This window comes from Vombatus ursinus, unplaced genomic scaffold, assembly GCF_900497805.2.
Source record: "Vombatus ursinus unplaced genomic scaffold, bare-nosed wombat genome assembly UNPS02014820.1, whole genome shotgun sequence".
Lineage (NCBI taxonomy): Eukaryota > Metazoa > Chordata > Mammalia > Diprotodontia > Vombatidae > Vombatus > Vombatus ursinus.
This window is the reverse complement of record NW_020954598.1, coordinates 14196475-14214165: the sequence shown is the minus strand read 5'-3', so window position 1 is coordinate 14214165 and position 17691 is coordinate 14196475. Positions and strand designations below refer to the sequence as shown.

Here is a 17691-nt window from a genome sequence, read left to right as displayed (position 1 = left end):
AGAGGAGTTCTGATTATTTTTTAAATCTCTTTTTCTTTTCCTTCTGATTCTTTTATACCTTTGGCTATCCTGTTCTATCCGTACACATTACTTGGTCCAAAAATAGCTACAGAACTTTCTCATTCCTAATATGGATAGACAAAACAATCTTTGGTAAACCAGTCTTTTTGATCCACTTTATTAATTAGAGCACTAGAGAGACAAATTGTACATCATTGCCTTTCGTGACCATTCATAAATTCTTCATTTGAAATGGCCTGAGGTGTGTTGTGTCCTTCTACAGGTTAAAATGAACTAAAAGTATAGTATCTTGATATCTTCTAATTCAGAATTTGCCCTTTTGGAGGTGTACCTTGGGATTTGCTTTAAAGAGATTTTATTGTCAAAGAATACTCTTATAGTATGTAATTGTGACCACCAGTAGTGTTACAGGTATTGTATCACAAACAAGACAGATTTCAATCTTTTTACTGTTATTATGTGGTTTCTGAATGTCTTTACTAAATTAGTGTTCTGTGTGTTTTTCTTAACACAGGTGAAACTGCCAGCAATTAACTCAAGGTATGCAAGCAGGGCAGGATCTGTTGCTGGTTCCAAAGATAATGCAAGGAATAGATTTTCGTTTCCTCCTATGTAAGTCATTAGAGCAATGTTAATTTTCTTTGAATAAACTTTTGAGTCTTGAGTCTATCCTTAGCCATTTGCTTGTAATGAAACAGAGCTATTATTAATTGCTTCTCAACAACACTGTTCTTACCATGTCTCTTGACATTGGATTTTTTTGCTTTCTCGATTTTTATGTGCCATCGTTTCCAGGTGATATGCTTGCCACTCTCCTTGAACAGTGCCTGGCATAGAATTATTAGCACTTAAATGCTTGTTGGTTGATTGCTATTCATTTCTATACATCTTTTACTTTCAAAACCTGGCTGAAAATGTATTTTCTGGAATTTTTTTGTCATTAGTCCAACCACACTGTCTGCTTGTATAATGAATCTCTTCCACGCTCATGTACTTTGTTTGCAGTGTTTAAACTTGTAGTCTGTCGCTTTAAGTGTTTTGTAGATATGTGCTCTAGAATGTGACTACAGTATAAGCTATTTAAGGACTATTTTATCTTCAATTTATCTTGTACTTTTCTAGACGACCTAATTGTTATCCAATGACAGACAGATCCAGTGGTTCTCACCAGATCTGATTCAGATTGCTCCTAGTTGCTATTTGGAATCTGTACACTATCCCTTTTCCTCGTATTCACTTTCTTTTATGGCAATATTTTATATAATTTTATTTTTAAATAATTATGGAACTATTAAACACATTAATAAAAATAACTTATTAGGGAAAGAAAACATGATTTCTATAAAGGGAAGGTAATGTATTACCAGTCTATTTGAGTTCTTTGAAGGCTATAAGATGAAATTTAATAGGGATAAATGTGAAGTCTTATATGTGTGTCCTGAAAATCAGCTACTTAAGGACCAGGGAATGGGAGATATGGATGTAAAGAAAAGATTGTGGGAGGAATGTTAATTAATGTAATGCCAGGAGAGTAAGAGTCAAGTTAAGATATAGTCAGAAAATGAATAGTGATCTCAGGTTGTAGTAATAGAAGGAGAGTGTCCAGGTCTATGTGGAGTCATGGGCACCACATTTTAGCAGGGACACAGACAAACTGAAATGTGTTCAGAAGAGATCAAGCAGGATGGTGAAGGGACCACTGTGCCATACAAGGATTTCTAGAAGGAACTAGTTATGTTTAGTCTGGAGAAGAAACAATTGAAGGGATTAAGTGATAGCTGTCTTTAAATTTTTAAAGCCTTTGCCATGTGAAAGAGGGATTAGACTAGTTTTGGTTAAGTCCAGAGGGTAGGGCTAGAGTAGAATTTTTTGTCTTTGTATTCTTAGCATTGAGAAAATGCCTTGTACATAAAAGGTGCTTAGTAAATGTTTAATTGCTTTGAATTGACATTGCAGACAAGCCAATTTCAATTTGATAGCAATAAAACCTTCCTACCAATTAGAACTAACCGAAACTGTAAAGGGTTGCTTTGTAAGGTAGTTGAGTTCCCTGTCACTGGAAGTTTTCAAGGGACCATTTGTTGGGGGTCCTGAGGACTAAATGACTTCTGAGATCCATTCCAATTCTGAAAGTCTGTGACCTAATTTGTTTAGACTTTCAAAAGACCATTGACAAATTCCAATACCAAAAAGTTATTTAAAAAAAATTCAGGGGCAGCTAGGTGGTGAAGTGGATAGAGCACCAGCCCTGAAGTCAGGAGGACCTGAGTTCAAATGTGGCCTCAGACCAAACACTTGACACTTAACTAGCTATGTGACCTTGGGCAAGTCACTTAACTGCAATTGCCTAAAAACAAAATAATAATAATAATAATAAACCCTAAAATATCCATACTTACATTACCGTGGATTGCTGAAATGTTTTCATATAGGTGAGAATTGGCTTCAAGATTGGAGACAAAGGGAAGCTCAAGTTAAAATTGAGTTAAACTCAAGTTTCTGGAAAGAGAATGACTTAACCTAGGAATCAATGCTTATTTAACCATTTTTATGAATTATGTGACGAGGGAATAGGTGGCATATGGGTGATGATAAAGAGAAATATCCCCAGCTTACCTACTTTGATGGCTTTGTGATCTTTGGGCCCTCATGGCAGTAACACATATCTCAGACTGGCCATACCTTCGGAATCTGTTCAACTTGGCGTGTCCGTGTTCTCTTATGCCTACTTCAGATGAGATCTACACAGTGTCCTGTGAATCTTCCTCTCAGTTGCTTGATGTATAGCATCCCGTGGGGTGCGTAGCTGTTCGTCAGTTACCTCTCACTCACTCGTCTAACCAACCCACCCATTTTTCTCATCTTAGATTTCGCCAGGGATCTTGTGTACTCAGCTTCTTCTTGGCAGCTCTTGTTGTGGCCTATTCATGCCCACTTTTTACCTCTGCATTGCTCTTTGGTTGTTCACAACTTTAATTCTTCAGAGACTAATAGTTTATGACTCTAATTCACACAGCAATACCAGAGGAATGTTGATGTTAAAAAGATAGACTTTGCTTTTATGGAGAAGCTTGGTATCACTAAAAGCACCGTGCAGCTTCCTTAAAGGAATCCAGCCTGGTTTCATTCTCCTCTTCAGATCTGGACCTATTTTATTATGCATTTAGTGTCTACCCAACATATATGTATTAATGGACCGCCTCCATTCTATTCTGCATGTCATAATCTGGTTAATTGGCATTCTTCATCCACCTGTTTTCCCCTGTGTGGAAAAAGTAGTCAAACTCTTTTGAGTGAGTAAGGCTCTGCAGTGTTCCCAGGCTTGATACATATTTCAGTACAATTTCTACAATTCAGTACAATCAGTACAGTTTCTACAAATAGGGACATATTAAGAACCTCATTAATTATAGGGAATTCCTCTTTCATATGAACCCTACATTGGACATCTTCAATAGTGTCAAATAATTTTGGCAATCATATTTCACCATATTTAATTTTTCACTTGATATTAATAATCAGAAGATCATAAAAGTTATAGCCTTAGATTTTTTCAAGGAGTCTCATGATTTTACTTCATGCATGAGAGATACCTTGTTGGAGGAAAGCCTTAAAGTTGGAAATAAATTCTCAACAACCAATAAGCTGAGTGGGATTTTGTGTTCTATATACCTTGTGGTTATGATGTAACTAGAAAGGTGCAGTCTTCTCAAGATTGTGTCTTGCAGTGGCCCTCCTTTTCTCTTCTCATACCTTCATCAAGGATGATGTCTTCAATGCATGTGGAGACTATTCTCATAAAAGATTTTGTGGTGATAGGAAGTCAATAATGTGCTATTCAATGATTAATATTTTTAATATGATGCCTTGTTGACTTTGGATGCATGATAAAATCACTTCTGCCAAATCCTTTGTCTTTCCGTGTAGAAGCCTGTGAACCATCCTTTTATTTATCTGTAACTTTAGGAATGTTTTGTGACCTGACCACTTGAGGGAACATGCATTTCAATGAAATCATAGATCCATTTGAGTTACCAAATGAGCTATATTAGGAAGTTTAGAGTACACAGATATGAGTAACATTTATATAGTATATGTGTATAGCCACATACACACAGTAATATACACATTGCCATAATATATACACATATGTGTACATGTATATATAATATGCACATGTATACATACACATATGTGTGGACATGTGCGTATAAATATATACACACAAAAACACACAAACTTTTTGAGGTTGCTATCATGGGGAACAATCTTGCCTTTCCCTCAATCCTTAGTAGCTTTGTCATTAGAGGAAGGGTATAGGACTAGAAGTTTAATGTGACCCATGGTGGCATATTTTTGTTGTTTTTATGTTATGCTCTTCAGCTTACTTTTTAAAATTAATATGCTTCCTGTTTGCCAGGAAGCAGCAGGGCATAATGAATAGAGGTCCAGACTTGGAGTCTGGTGGATTTTCGTTCCACTTTTATCTATGACAGAGTCTGGCCCTGTGATTGTAGGCAAGTCACTTCACCTCAGGGCCTCAGTCAATTCACTAAGACTATATAAGTTACAGAAAGGTTACTGATCTTTATAAGTAAAGGGAATTTCTACCCACTGATGAAATAACAAATTTTAAATGGAAATAATCCAAAACATTTACTTGGAAATATCAACCTACTTGACTGGGAAGGAATACATTTCCTTGGTGGATATACATCATAGGGCTTTCATTTCAAGCTAAGCCAGCTTGAAATGATTTGTGGTAATGGAGGAGTAGGATCTCGAGAAACAAGGTTGAAAATGTTTTAACCAGTAACTACATCTTCCTTCTTTATAAAAGTTTTACCCGAGGAGCTAATAAGTAACAGAATTCACCACATTTTTTTCTGACGTCATGGAGAAAAACAGATTCCCTAGCTGTTCCACCTGGAACCTGAGCAGGCACCTGGGTTTCTTTTTGATGAGACAGAATCGCTTCCATTCCTCAGCCTTCAGAGCCGTCATTCAAATAATACTGAGGGCCAGTTATGTGTCCAGCTTTGTGCTTGGCACTGTGGAGGATAGACAGTCCCTACCCTCTAGGAGAACTAAATTGAGTTAAAGAGACTAATATAAGGAGCGGCTGGATGGCGCAGTGAATAGAACACTGGCCTGTTCTGGATTCTGGAGGACCTGAGTTCAAATATGGCCTCAGATACTTGACACTTACTAGCTGTGTAACCTTGGGAAAGTCACTTCAACCCATTGCCTTGCTGAAAAAAAAAAAAGAGAGACGAATATATAAAACATGACAATTCAGGATAGGAAGAGAGGGCTGGCTTACCTAGGGAAAATTGCAAATCTCCTTTTAGTGACCCCAAACTTCTTCCTGAAACAAAGACCAATCTTTATAATGCCAGCATTCTTCTGGTATCGTAGTGAAAGCAAAACAACCTGCCTGCAACAGAACATATATGGTACAGACTTCTGTTCCTTTCTGATGTATTTTCACATGGTCAAGAGAAGTACAGAGGCCCCCAAACACTGTCTTGTGCTTGCCTCACACTTTGCTGATATCTTACGTTTGATTTTGCGGCAATTAATAGTTTATGGCAGATCATCTAGAGGTGTTAGCCGTTTATGGAAGGGTGCTTCCTTATCAAAGTCTTTGTCCATTCACCACTCCATCCTTTGAGGAAGGGATTCTCTGACCAAGTCAGTTGCTAGACTTCCTGATATAGCAGTTCTCACCAGCACCAGGCCCAGTTATACTGGGAAGAACCAATACATTGGCAAATGGTACAAGAGAAAGTTAGCTAGGTGGAGTGTGAAACTCCTGTATGTAGATCACCTGTAGTCATACCAAATCTAGTATTATTACTAGAGTAATAGAATCAGTAGACGTACAAGCTAGTATAGTTTTTCAGTGTCTTCATAATTTTATTATAACATAATCTAAACCAGTTCCATTTTATGTTCAAAGAAGAAAGCTTTATGTTAATATTTCCTTTTTAATTTGACATTTATACTTAGATTTGTCTTTTTCTTCCTTTTTTTGAGGCCGGGTCACAAAAACAATGAACCAACGAACTTCACCAAACTAATTAGCAATGGTTATAAGGATGAGTGGTTACAGCATCGTGGAGATACAGGAAAAAAATCTCCACCAACATCTAAAATTTCAGAGGCATCTGCGTTATCTGTGACTACTCCATTGCATCAAGATTCAGAGGTTCCAGAAAGTGCTGAGAAACCCCAAGGTTGAGTATTTTATGCTGTATGATATCTCTGAAGTCTTTGGTTAATATTGTAGGTGGCTTTGTGGAACTTTCATATTTTGTTATGGAAGGCAATTTGAGCATCACTTTTGAAAAATGCTGCTAAGTTTCTGAGGTTGTAGGTCAAATTTAGTATCAAATATGCACATTCTTTTTAAATTGGAAAACATGATATAGATTGCTAAAGGCATAAGTAAGTGGCTTTATATTTTCTTTTGTTTGAGCTGGAAAATGTACCAGATTAGCTATCCAAAACTATTAAGATTGTCCCTTGCTGGGACTTTACAGCAAAATTAAATATAGTGTAGACTATGCAGTCGCTGTCCTAAGCACTTCAAAATATTATGTCATTTGATCAAAGCACATTGGCTGGTAATACACAACTATAGGGCTTTATTTGCTTTATTTAACCAATGAGGCTATTTTCTTAACTGGAGATGCCAAAGGGATACAACCAGAATCTGGAGAGGGTACAGGTTACAGTGACAGTCACCAGGGGACAAAGATTCAGCTAGAATTTGGAGGTTTTCTTGGGAGCAAAGGGCAGGAAGGGGGACAATGTTCCTACAAGAAGCTGCCCCTTAGGACTTCTCACATTGTTGTACCAAACTCATATCCCATCGTTGCTTCATGCGTCAGGGCAGCTCCAGGATATTGAGGTATTTTATAGGGAGGTGTAGGCATGCCTGCTTGGTCCTCCCACCTTTGGAGGTAGCTGGTAACACAGTGAATAGAGCATTGGATCCTGAGTCGAGAAGACCTGAGCTTAAATCTGACCTCAGATGCTTACTTAGCTGTATGATCCTGGGCAAGTCAATTCACCTCTGTTTGCCTCAGGTTCCTCAGCTGTCAGATGGAGACAATAATAGCACCTCTCTCATAGGATTTTTGTAAGGATCAGATGAGATACCATTTGTACAAAAACACTTAGCAGGGGCAGCTAGGTGGTGCAGTGAATAGAGCCTTGGAGTCAGGAGGACCTGAGTTCAAATCCAGCCTCAGACTCTTAACATTTACTAGCTGTGTGACCCTGGGCATATCATTTAACCTGGATTGCCTCACCAAAAAAAAAAAACCAAAGCAAAACACTTAGCACAGTGTCTGGCACAAAGTAAGCAACATAAAAAATACCTATTCCTATCTCATCCCCACTTTTGGTGTAGTGAGTAAGGAGATATCACTTGCATTGGAAATGGAAGATACTAGTGTATGAAAGGGTCCCAGTAGATTCCAGAAAAGGAAGAAAAGCCAGGAAAAGAGAGGAGTTGTTTAGAGCAGCAGAAAGAACCTATCACAAGATCAACCTTGAAAACCAGGTGTTCTGGCTAATACCATCTACATATCTGTTTTCAAGAGGAAGAAAAAGAACAGTGAACCTTAGCATTTCACCCATCCCAACCAAATTGCACAAACCAAGATTGTGGTTAACTCTTAGGAAGACTTAGTGACTTAGTCCTTTGGAGAGAACTCACTATCCTGTAACCTGTGAAATTACTGCTGCTCTACGTCTTAACCGTATTAATCAAGTATCAGAATGAACATAGGCTTATCACGCAGTCCCTCTGCAACTAAAAGATATGTTTATTCTTTTGAAAGCAGTAATTGGTTTAGTTAGAATTCTGCTTGTAATTTTGAAGTACGTATATTTTTGTAAGTGGGAACTGAGTAGAACATGAGCCTATTCCTCTCTAGCATTAACTCACTCTGTGACCTCATTTATGTTTTCTAGGACTTGTAGAGAAACAAGGTATTTTGGTAGAGCCATTTGAGATGTTTTGATGCTAAACATAGTCTCTATTTGCCGGGCCAATTATCCAGTAAAAGCTACAAGACTGAAGATGTTATCGAAGAATATTAGGAATCCCGTTTTTAGTGGATCTCTTTTAGAAGACAGGTCGAGATACTAGTGAACAGCAATCATTAGCAGTAGTCACAAGGATCAGCATTGTGTCTCAGCATCAAATCAGCCTTGCCACTGGTTCTGGTTTTATTTTGTACTTCAGTTCCAGTAACTATATTCTTGCATTGTTTGTTTCAACCTGCCCCTTACCTAGTTCACTATTTCTTGCTCTCCAGTACTGTATTCTAGAGTTTCTCTCCCTCCCTCAGTTTCCATGAGGACCCTGCCCGTAGATTCTGAGTCCCCTTGCCAGGTTCCTGCTGTGGCTGCTATATTTGCCTGGTTTCCTATCACTTACATTTACCTCCACCTGGATCCTGTTGTCAGAATCTGATGTACCTATCTGCTGGAGAATCTGGCCATTATCTATCTTGCCACTTTTCCTGAGGCTGACTATCCTTTTATTTGAACTTCATTTTGCTGTGGGATGCTAGAATTCTTCCTTACTGATCACAGAAAGCCTCTAGTTTCCATGTCCCAGTGAGCCACCAAATTACAGCCCATTGGTTTTATTATTTATCTTTTTTATCCTTATCATTGCTAATCACATTGGAAAGGTTCTTTCTCTGCCACTTTCTTCCCCTTCTTTCTTGATTTGGAATCATTCTAATTGGTTGGGGTTGCCATAAGACTGGTCTCAGAAAACTAAGGTATTACTATACTTTGAATAGGGGCTGTAGTAATAGAAATATCAAATTGCATGAGTAAACCAAGCAAGAAAAACCCACAAAACAGTGGACTCAATAACATTTCTGAAATGTACAAGCTTTGAGAACTCTGACTAGAAGAACCTGAGGCAGGAAAACTAGGTCCTATCTGATCAGGTTCTGTTTAACTCAAATTGGAGAGAAACTTAAACTTGCATTGTTTATTCTATGCCTCTTTTCGAGGTGTATTGTTACTGCTTTTGATTTTGAACAGCCCTAAATAGTTCTTTGAACTTTGACTGGGCACGGATTTCACTCATCATCATGAAAATTGCTTGAGCTTTGGAACTCAAACCCTCATTAGTACCCTGAGGTGCTTCTGCCCCTTTGATTGGAAGCATGCAGGATGGAACAAAAAACTCCTCCCATAGCCTCCCGTTGTGGAGGATTCAAAATCCCATCTTTCTCTTCATTTGCTGCCAGTTATTCTGCTTGGTTTTGACTCCAACATCATCATGGCACCCCTTACCCTCGGGAGGCCCCCCCATCCCTTTTTATCTTCTTTTTGTGTATTGTCTTCTTTTATTCCATTGTAAGCTCCTTGAGGTCAGTGATTATCTTTCTTTACCTTATTTGTATCCCCAATGCTTAGCAGCAAGCCTAGCACATCGTAAATGCTTAATGAATGTTCATCATATCATGTCATATTGATATTGATAGGCAGGATTCCAAAAATATACCACAGCACACATAATTAGGGTTAGAGTGGGTGAATTTTGCTTTCTTGGCTAAGAGTACTCTAATTTTGTGCAAATTTTAGGCAGTATTTATAAACATGTAGTTAAACATAATAGTAATAGAACTGTTACTTTACCTCATTTTACTTTTAAGAAAATGGATGCTATGCTGTAATTGTACTTTTAATTGATTAACATATATTTACATCTTTTCATTTCTTTCATTGCAGATACATCATTATCTGAGTCTGGAGAAACACCAAAGGAACTCAAATGAAATCTATAGCTAATATTTTAGATATTTTTTAAAATGCAAAATGTAATGATACTGTGAGCAACTATATTTATAAAACTTTTATTATTGCCTTATATTGAACTAGATTTTTAAGAGATTATCTATCTTGCAGTGCAATTTTACATTCCTGCAGTATAGATCATGTATTTTTCTTACTTTGTTTCATTTTTCTGGATGGTAACATAAAGGTCAAGAAATTAAACTAGGACCTTTTTGTTACCTCTTTTTCTGCTGAACTGGTGATTTCCCCACATCATTGATACCAATTATTTTTTCCCCTGAATAATACAATAGGACATATCAGCTATTGCTCGAACTACTATTTGGTGGCATTTCTGCTGAAATAGACTGTTGAGACTCTAATAGCCTATAAGTTATAGTATTGAAAGTAAAACGATCTTAATAAAACAAGTATAAGATGATATACAAGTTCTACTTGGTACTTTAATTCCTCTTAGAAACAATTTTATATGTCTTTTGAAAGTTATATATTCAGACTGTCTAATATATTTAATACTAGAATATTATGCTATTGGTTCATGTTAAGTAAAGTTTTGTTAATTGTATCTGCTTTGAAAGTTATTCAACATTTAATATAAGAATATTATAATGTTCACTTAAGTTAAAAAGTTTTGTTAATATCTTTTCTATATAATCGAAAATGTAGAATATAAAGTATTTAGTACCAGAATGTTGATTACTTTAAGCAAAATTGTTTCATTTTAATATTGGTGATATAATTGACAAGTCTTGCTAGAAAAAAAAAATCTCACAATAATCACAGTGTTATTCCTCACTATGAATTTTGCATTATGAATTTCATTTTAAGTAAACTTATATTAGGATGTACTGATATAATTTGAATTTGATTCACAAATGAATTTCTGGTTTTCTATATTAAGAATTTTAGAAACTCTAGATTTTCAAATGTTATAGTTTTTCTGTGAAATTAACTTATCATGCACTTGCTCATTTAAAATTAAATCTTCAAAATTAATTACTTAAATGAAGCATTTATTTGAGCCATGAACATTTGACAATTTGAATTGATAATATTGTGGGAGACATAAAAATTGAAGTATTCTTCAGGAGAATATAAGTGAAATAAGTGAGAATTGTAATGAGAACATTTGTTTCTACTACCTGAATTTAGAGGTAATAGGAATGGGGATAAAAATGAATGACCAAAAACTTTTATATCAGAATTAATATGGTCTTTTATTTCTTAAAAGACTTAGATTTTTCATGATTTAAAAAAATCCCTGATTTACTGATGTGGTTACTTCTTCCATCAACCTAGATCACAGGGACAGTATGCTGTTATGAAAGAAGGCTAGATTTAGAGTCAAAGGATTCTGCCCGATTGCCCAAGTACTTTACCTCTTTAGGTCTCAGCTTCCTCATTTGTAAAATTAGTGAGTTGAACTAGATTATTTCTAAGGCCCCTTCTAAATTCTATGATCTAAGTTCTAAATCTATGATCCTGTCATCTGCTCCATGTCTTAGTCAACTGTATCAGTTGTTGTGATCAGTCTGGTGGATGATAAGTCTTGCTGAACTTAGCAAAGCTGGTCCTCAGATGACAAACTAAAAGATCTTTGTAGGTTCATATAACCAGTCAGAATTTGTTCATTTCTTGCATAATCACAGATATCTTCACCACAGTGAACCTGAGAGAAGCCAGTATCCCAAGAAAAGCCAGGAACATGAATTTTTAAAAAATAATTATTATTGATAAAATGTTCTTATTTATTGACAGACATATCCCTTCCTCTCTCTCCTTTCCACAGAATCATGCCTTCCAACAAAGAACAAAAAGGAGGGAAAAATCTTTTATAGCGCAAAAAAAGCTTACCTACATATCAGCAGAGTCTGAAAATATATTTAATATTCCACACTCATAGTCTTCCATCTCTTCTTTAGAGCCTAACTTGAACATTATATTTACATAACATTCTATTTTGTTTATTTATTTGCATGTTGTCTCCCTCATTAAAATGTGAGCTCCTTGTAGGCAGTGACTATTTTTGCCTTTGTGTTTCCAGCTCTTATTGTGGTGCCCAGCACATAGTAAGTACTTAATAAATGCTTGTTGACTTGAAAACTAAGTTAATCAATCAAGTATTTATTAAGCTCCTACTTTGGTTCCAGGAACTTTGCTAGGTACTAGGGATACAAGTATAAAGAATGAAATATTCCCTACTCGTAATCAGTCTGCATACTACTAGGGGAGGCGGCAAATACATATGTAAATATATAGCAGATATATAAAGTGAATAAATACATTTTATACACACACACACACACACACACCCATATTACACACAAGGTAGTTTAGGAGGGAAGGCGTAATGTAGAAGATGGTGCCAGAGCTGCATCTTAAAGGAATAGAGGGATTCTTTTATATGAAGATAAGAGATTGCATTTTAGGCAGGGGGACGGCCAGTGCAAAGGCATCAAGATGGAAGATGGTGTATCATGAATGAGGAATAGAGAGAAGGATAGTTTGGCTGGATTGCAGTGTTGGAGTGGGAATAATGTCTAATGATGCTGGAAAGATAGTTTGGGTCCAGCTTCTGAAAGCCTTTAAAAGCTAAACAGGAGTTTATATTTGATCCTAGAGACAATGGGAAGCCTGGAATTAATCACGTAGGATATTGGCATAGTCAGATTGGCTCTTAAGGAAAGTTACTTTGGCAGCAATATGTTGGATGGACTGGACTGATGAGAGATTTGAGGTGGGGAGACCAATTAGGAAGGTGTTGCAGTAATCTATTTAAGAAGTGATGAGGGCCTGCACTAAGGTGTGACTGGAGAGAAGAGGTTGGATATGAGAGATGTTATGAAGGATAGAAATGGCAAGATTGGTGATCGAGTGGGTATGTAGCATGAGGAAGAACAGATAATGCCAAATTAAACTTAAAAGATAATGGTACCTTCAAGAGTCATAGGAAGTTTGGAAGAGGGAGGGTGTAGGGAGAATGACAGTGAGTTCAGTTTTAGATATGTTGAGTTTAAAGATGGCTCCCAGACATCCAGTTTGAAATGTTCAATAAGCAACTGGTGATCTGGGAATAAAGATATCTAAATTGTATGTGTGTGTGTGATATGAGCCTTTAAAGGAGACTGAGGAGTGATCAGACAGGTAGAAAGTAAATCAGGAAAGAGTAATGTCATGAAGTCCCAGAGAGGAAAAAGCATGCATAAACAGAAAGTGGTTAACAGCATCAAATACAATAGACAGGTTGAGGGATTTGGCCAAAGAAAAGACTGGATAATTTCATCCTTGAAAAGCTGAGGAACCAACATGGGTAAATTCTTTTCTGGATGTAATCCACACCAACCAGGAGGATGAGGATTTGGAAATGATGGGGGAGTCACTGAGAAAAGTGATCACTGAATCTTAAGAATTTGTGACAGAGGAAGAGTGTAAAGCTAGACATAATCTAACGTGCAGATTTTGGGAGAATAGATTTCAAAGGGTTCTAGAGGAAAAATGGATAGAGTCCTACAGAATAAAATACTACAAGGGAAGTCAGGCTTGAAGTGCTGGAAAGCATCAATGATTTAAATTCTGAAGACACAAAAAACAGTTCCAAGGAGATGGAATTATTTGAAGAAATCAATATGGGTGCACTGGGAACTCCCCAATCTAATGAATTCAGATTTTTGAAAGACATCTACATTAAAAATTCCCTATACCAATGAAACCCCAACATAAGACAAAATACCTGCACACAACAGTGTAAGCACTTAAGTTTTATGGGGGTAGGGGTGCAGACTATCCTGCCAACTCTGCCAGTTGTAAGGAGGAGGCTGATTTGTCCTGCCCTGATATGCCAATTGTAGGGATACAGACCCTCCAGGAGAATATTGAGATACCAAAGAAAGAGAGGCCCATACCAGCTTGGTAGTAAATAGGTTTTATTAGGATTAATGGGGTAGTTTACTCATGAGACCCAGTCCTTGGTGGCAAGAGGACAGAATGGTGGATCCCTGCACCAATCCCAGGTCGTGACAGGTCTTGTTTAGAAATGAAACAAAGAAGGCATATTGCCAGGGATGGCCCATGGTCAAGTGCAAGTGTCCCCATGAAATAGTTGGAGCTTCTTTTGCTGTTAACATTTACTCAAAGTAGTTTACATTAACTCTGAGACTTGAGATCATGTTCCCAGGTTCATCTACCACTGTACAAACGGTAGGGGAAATCTCTTACCATTGGGGTCAGCCAAAATATATACTCCAAATCCTCTGCAGATCAATTTAGGCATGCCAATTATAATGATACTCTGCATAAAAATCAAGGATGCAGGGTATAGTTTCTACTACAAATAAAGAGGGACTACCTTGAGAAATTATTCAAAATCTTATCAGAAGGAAGCCTAGGAATTGTCACACCTGTTCCATGTCACCTGGCATCATAGGATTTTATAACAAGGCAGTAAAGCTCTTGGAGTGGTAGCATATTTACCTGTAAAATAGAGATATCCACCTATTTCATATGATGGTTGTGAAAACAGTGTTTTGTAAAAAGATGAGTACTATGTAAATGTGAATTACCATTATTACTAATGTCCAGATGGTCATTGGGAAAATACCTCAAGATCCTGCAATATTTGAAGTACTTGTCATAGGAGGCTGAGAGTGCAAGTCAGAAGGCCCTACGGTTATGGCCCACTAATACTTAGTAAAAAAAAAAAAAAAGCCTTTCACAAAAGCCTCTTATAATGCCTATTGCTGAAGCTGTTGAGGCCATGCTACATTCTTCAAGATTGTAGTGATCATCCAGTTAATTTTGCTGGGAGCTGGGTTATAATTGTGCAATCTAGCTCCTTCATTGAAAAATTCCCACCCATCAATCGCAAAAACAGAAAGCTGGGGGAAAAAAATACCCTCTTAGGAAGGAACTGGTTACTATTACAAGCAACCAGTGTCATGTTAGACCTAGCTTGACTACAGGAAGTTGGTATTGCTTTTCTGAGAGTGTTTCCATGAAGATGAGAAGGAAGCAGAAGAACGATATTCCATTTTGTGTATCCAGTGAATGTACCAATCAACTTGAAAATTAGATACATACATTTTGCTTTAAAGAAAAATATTAGAGAATTTGAATCAAGGTGAAGTAGGACCAATGACATCAGGAAGGTGATGTCTTGACTTGCAAGTGAATTGGATTTAAGTGAGGCAGGGCTGTGCAAAGTTACCAGCTGTACTGTCTCCTTCAGAGCCATCTGGGTCCAGTTGATGGGGTTGGGATCCAGACCCCAGAAAGGAAAAACCCTGGACTTTCTCACATGGCCAGATCTCTAGCATTCCCCTGAGGCTATAATCCCATCAATTGGCCTTTCATTGTGGCTACACCCAGTCTCCCAATTCTCTGTTACCGTTAACGTAGCCTAGCCCTCCATTGTCTTACTGATGAGGATGGGATCTAGACCCCAAAAAGAAAAAACCCTGGACTTTCCCCACATGGCCAAATCTCTGGCCTTCCCCTGAGGCTAGAATCCCATCAACTGGCCTTTCATTGTGGACCTCCCTATGGCCCCAGGCCACTTCTCCATTCTCCCTTAGCCAAGTGGTCCAGGTTCCTGGAATTCTATTACCTCATAGACTACTTGGCCACTCTTAGATCCCTCCCATAGTCTTTCTATATATAAGGTCCATCTTGTCTCCATTAAGATGCTTATAAGCATCTTATATAAGATTCTTATAATCTAGCCACTGCTTGGATTCTTATAATCTAGCCATGGCTCAGATTCCTAAAATCTAGCCACTGATTACTCATGTTCAGACTCCTTAAGAGTCTGCCTAATATGACAATGTTCTAATAAACCTTGTCTTTGGCTGAAAGAAGACCTGGGTCGAATTTTTTGGACAGGACCCGCGTGTTGTGATTTTGGGACCCCAGCACCCCAGCACCCCTAAACCACATCATTTTGGTGGCCCATAAGGGGAAACTGCCTACCCCCAAGTTCTTCTCCAGCCAAGACTGGAAGGTATGTAAGCCTTCCCCCTCACCTCCTTTCTTGCTCTGCATTTGAGGTCTCTCTCTAAGCACCAAGGCTTGGAGGTGCTTTTCTAGCAGACAGTTATGAGGCTGTCTCACACTTGGCCTGATGCTCTCAGGCTCTTGGTCCACTGGGTTGGTTCAAGGCCATGGACCTGGGTACACCTTCCGCAGCATAGAGGACAACGAAGGACGCCCAATCCGGAAGTACACGCTCAATTCTGTTAATTCCCTCGGCACTAGGGAATTAGGGAAAACTACAGTTGCTTTTTGGTTCCCTGAGGCTTACTTACTCCCTTCCCTCTGCACTTCTGAATCCTCCTTCATGGAGGTTACAGGGAAAGTTAGAACAGCTAAAAATATCTTGGTATATTCTGGAGGTTTTGTGATTGATCATTAAGGAGTTTTGAAACACCTGTACAACCTGGTACCTTGTGTCAAGAGGGTATCTGTTAACCCCTCTCATAGGAGAAGAGATTTTCACCCTTTAACCCTCACCTTTGATTTTGCCCGCCCCCACCTGGGAAAGGAAGGGGGGAGGGGCAGCAGCTATGGCATGGGACCCCCTGGCAATGACCTTGGGCTCTAGGGCAGCCCTTGCCTGGAAGCATCACCCAGGTTCAGCACATCCTGCTCAAGGTAATGAAACTAGCCTCCAAACTTGGGAAAGCATGCTCTTTTAAATTTGTAGTTTTAACTGTTAATGATGAGGTGTTGATTCTCTGTGTAAAGTAATTTGGAAGTTCATTTAACAAAACTGAAGTTACCTTATTGGTAATGGGTTTGTTTCAGGTTTCAAATTGGTGAACTTTCTGTATCAGTTATATCAGGCAATTTTTCATAATTTGGTTACTGCTAAAATAATTTAGCTATTGTTGGTAATTGTTTTAATGTGTAAACTAGCCAAAAAACTTGTTTGGGTTATATGTGGCTTGCTGAGAATTTGCAAGTGTATGGAAATCTCTAATGATTGGCTTTTTACACCAGGACAAATTTAAGTTTGAGATGTAAATACTGGAAAAGTTTTTCCTAAGCTGTGATTAATACAACTTACTGTTTGAGGTAAAAGCTCTTAGGATTTTATTTTGAGTTGCCTGATGGGTCATAATCCTTCGATAATCAATAATCCATCGTCTGAGAGAAAGGCCACAAGCTACTCAGAGAAGGTGATCCTGGTGGGAAGTCAGCATGGTGAAAAGTTGAGAGGACAATTTTAGCCTCAGTCTAAGATGGGATCCTCCTGGCTCAGTTTCCCCATTATGTTCGTTTGAAAGGGAATGTTACCCACCTGGCTATTCCTGAGTCTGGCTATGAGGTGGATTTGATACTGCATGGTTGGAAAACTGAAGTATTTGAATCCAAACAGGGCTAAGGATGTTCTATCCTTTTAAAAGTTGGGCCCTAAATCTAGTCCCTACTTTATATCTGGGCCCTGCAGTCTTTTCTGTCAGATTTGTGTCTTCCAGACCACAGGCCAATTCACCTACAGTTGGTAGCAAACAGTGAGTACCAGCCAATGTCCCCCATCGTTCCCTGGATGCAACCTGTCCCTGGTTCCAGTCAACCTCCTCTTTGGGACCTCCTGGAGGTAGGGACGGCCCTATGCCCTTTGCCAGCAGGAAGCAGTTTCAGAAGCCGAGACCTTCGCTCCTTACCCCATTTGTTTGAGGGGGGAAATGATGGGGTTGGGATCTGGGCCCCAGAAAAGAAAAACCCTGGACTTTCCCACATGGCCAAATAATCCCATCAACTGGCCTTTCATTGTGGACCTCCCTATGACCCCAAGGCCACTTCTCCATTCTCCCTTGGCCATGTGGTCCAGATATC

At 38.3% G+C, this 17691-nt stretch overlaps 1 protein-coding gene across 3 annotated transcripts in view; it reads left to right on the top strand.

Annotated features, from left to right (window-relative positions):
* CUNH7orf57 (chromosome unknown C7orf57 homolog) overlaps positions 1 to 10281 on the top strand; it is a 29301-nt gene extending 19020 nt beyond the window's left edge. For all 3 annotated transcript variants that reach the window (XM_027836932.1, XM_027836935.1, XM_027836933.1), the window contains 3 exons: positions 536 to 633; positions 6061 to 6260; positions 9793 to 10281. In XM_027836932.1, coding sequence (XP_027692733.1) covers positions 536 to 633; positions 6061 to 6260; positions 9793 to 9839 — 345 coding nt within the window. In that variant the 3' untranslated portion in view covers positions 9840 to 10281. The remainder of the gene's footprint in view (positions 1 to 535; positions 634 to 6060; positions 6261 to 9792) is intronic.
* Positions 10282 to 17691: the final 7410 nt, after the last annotated feature.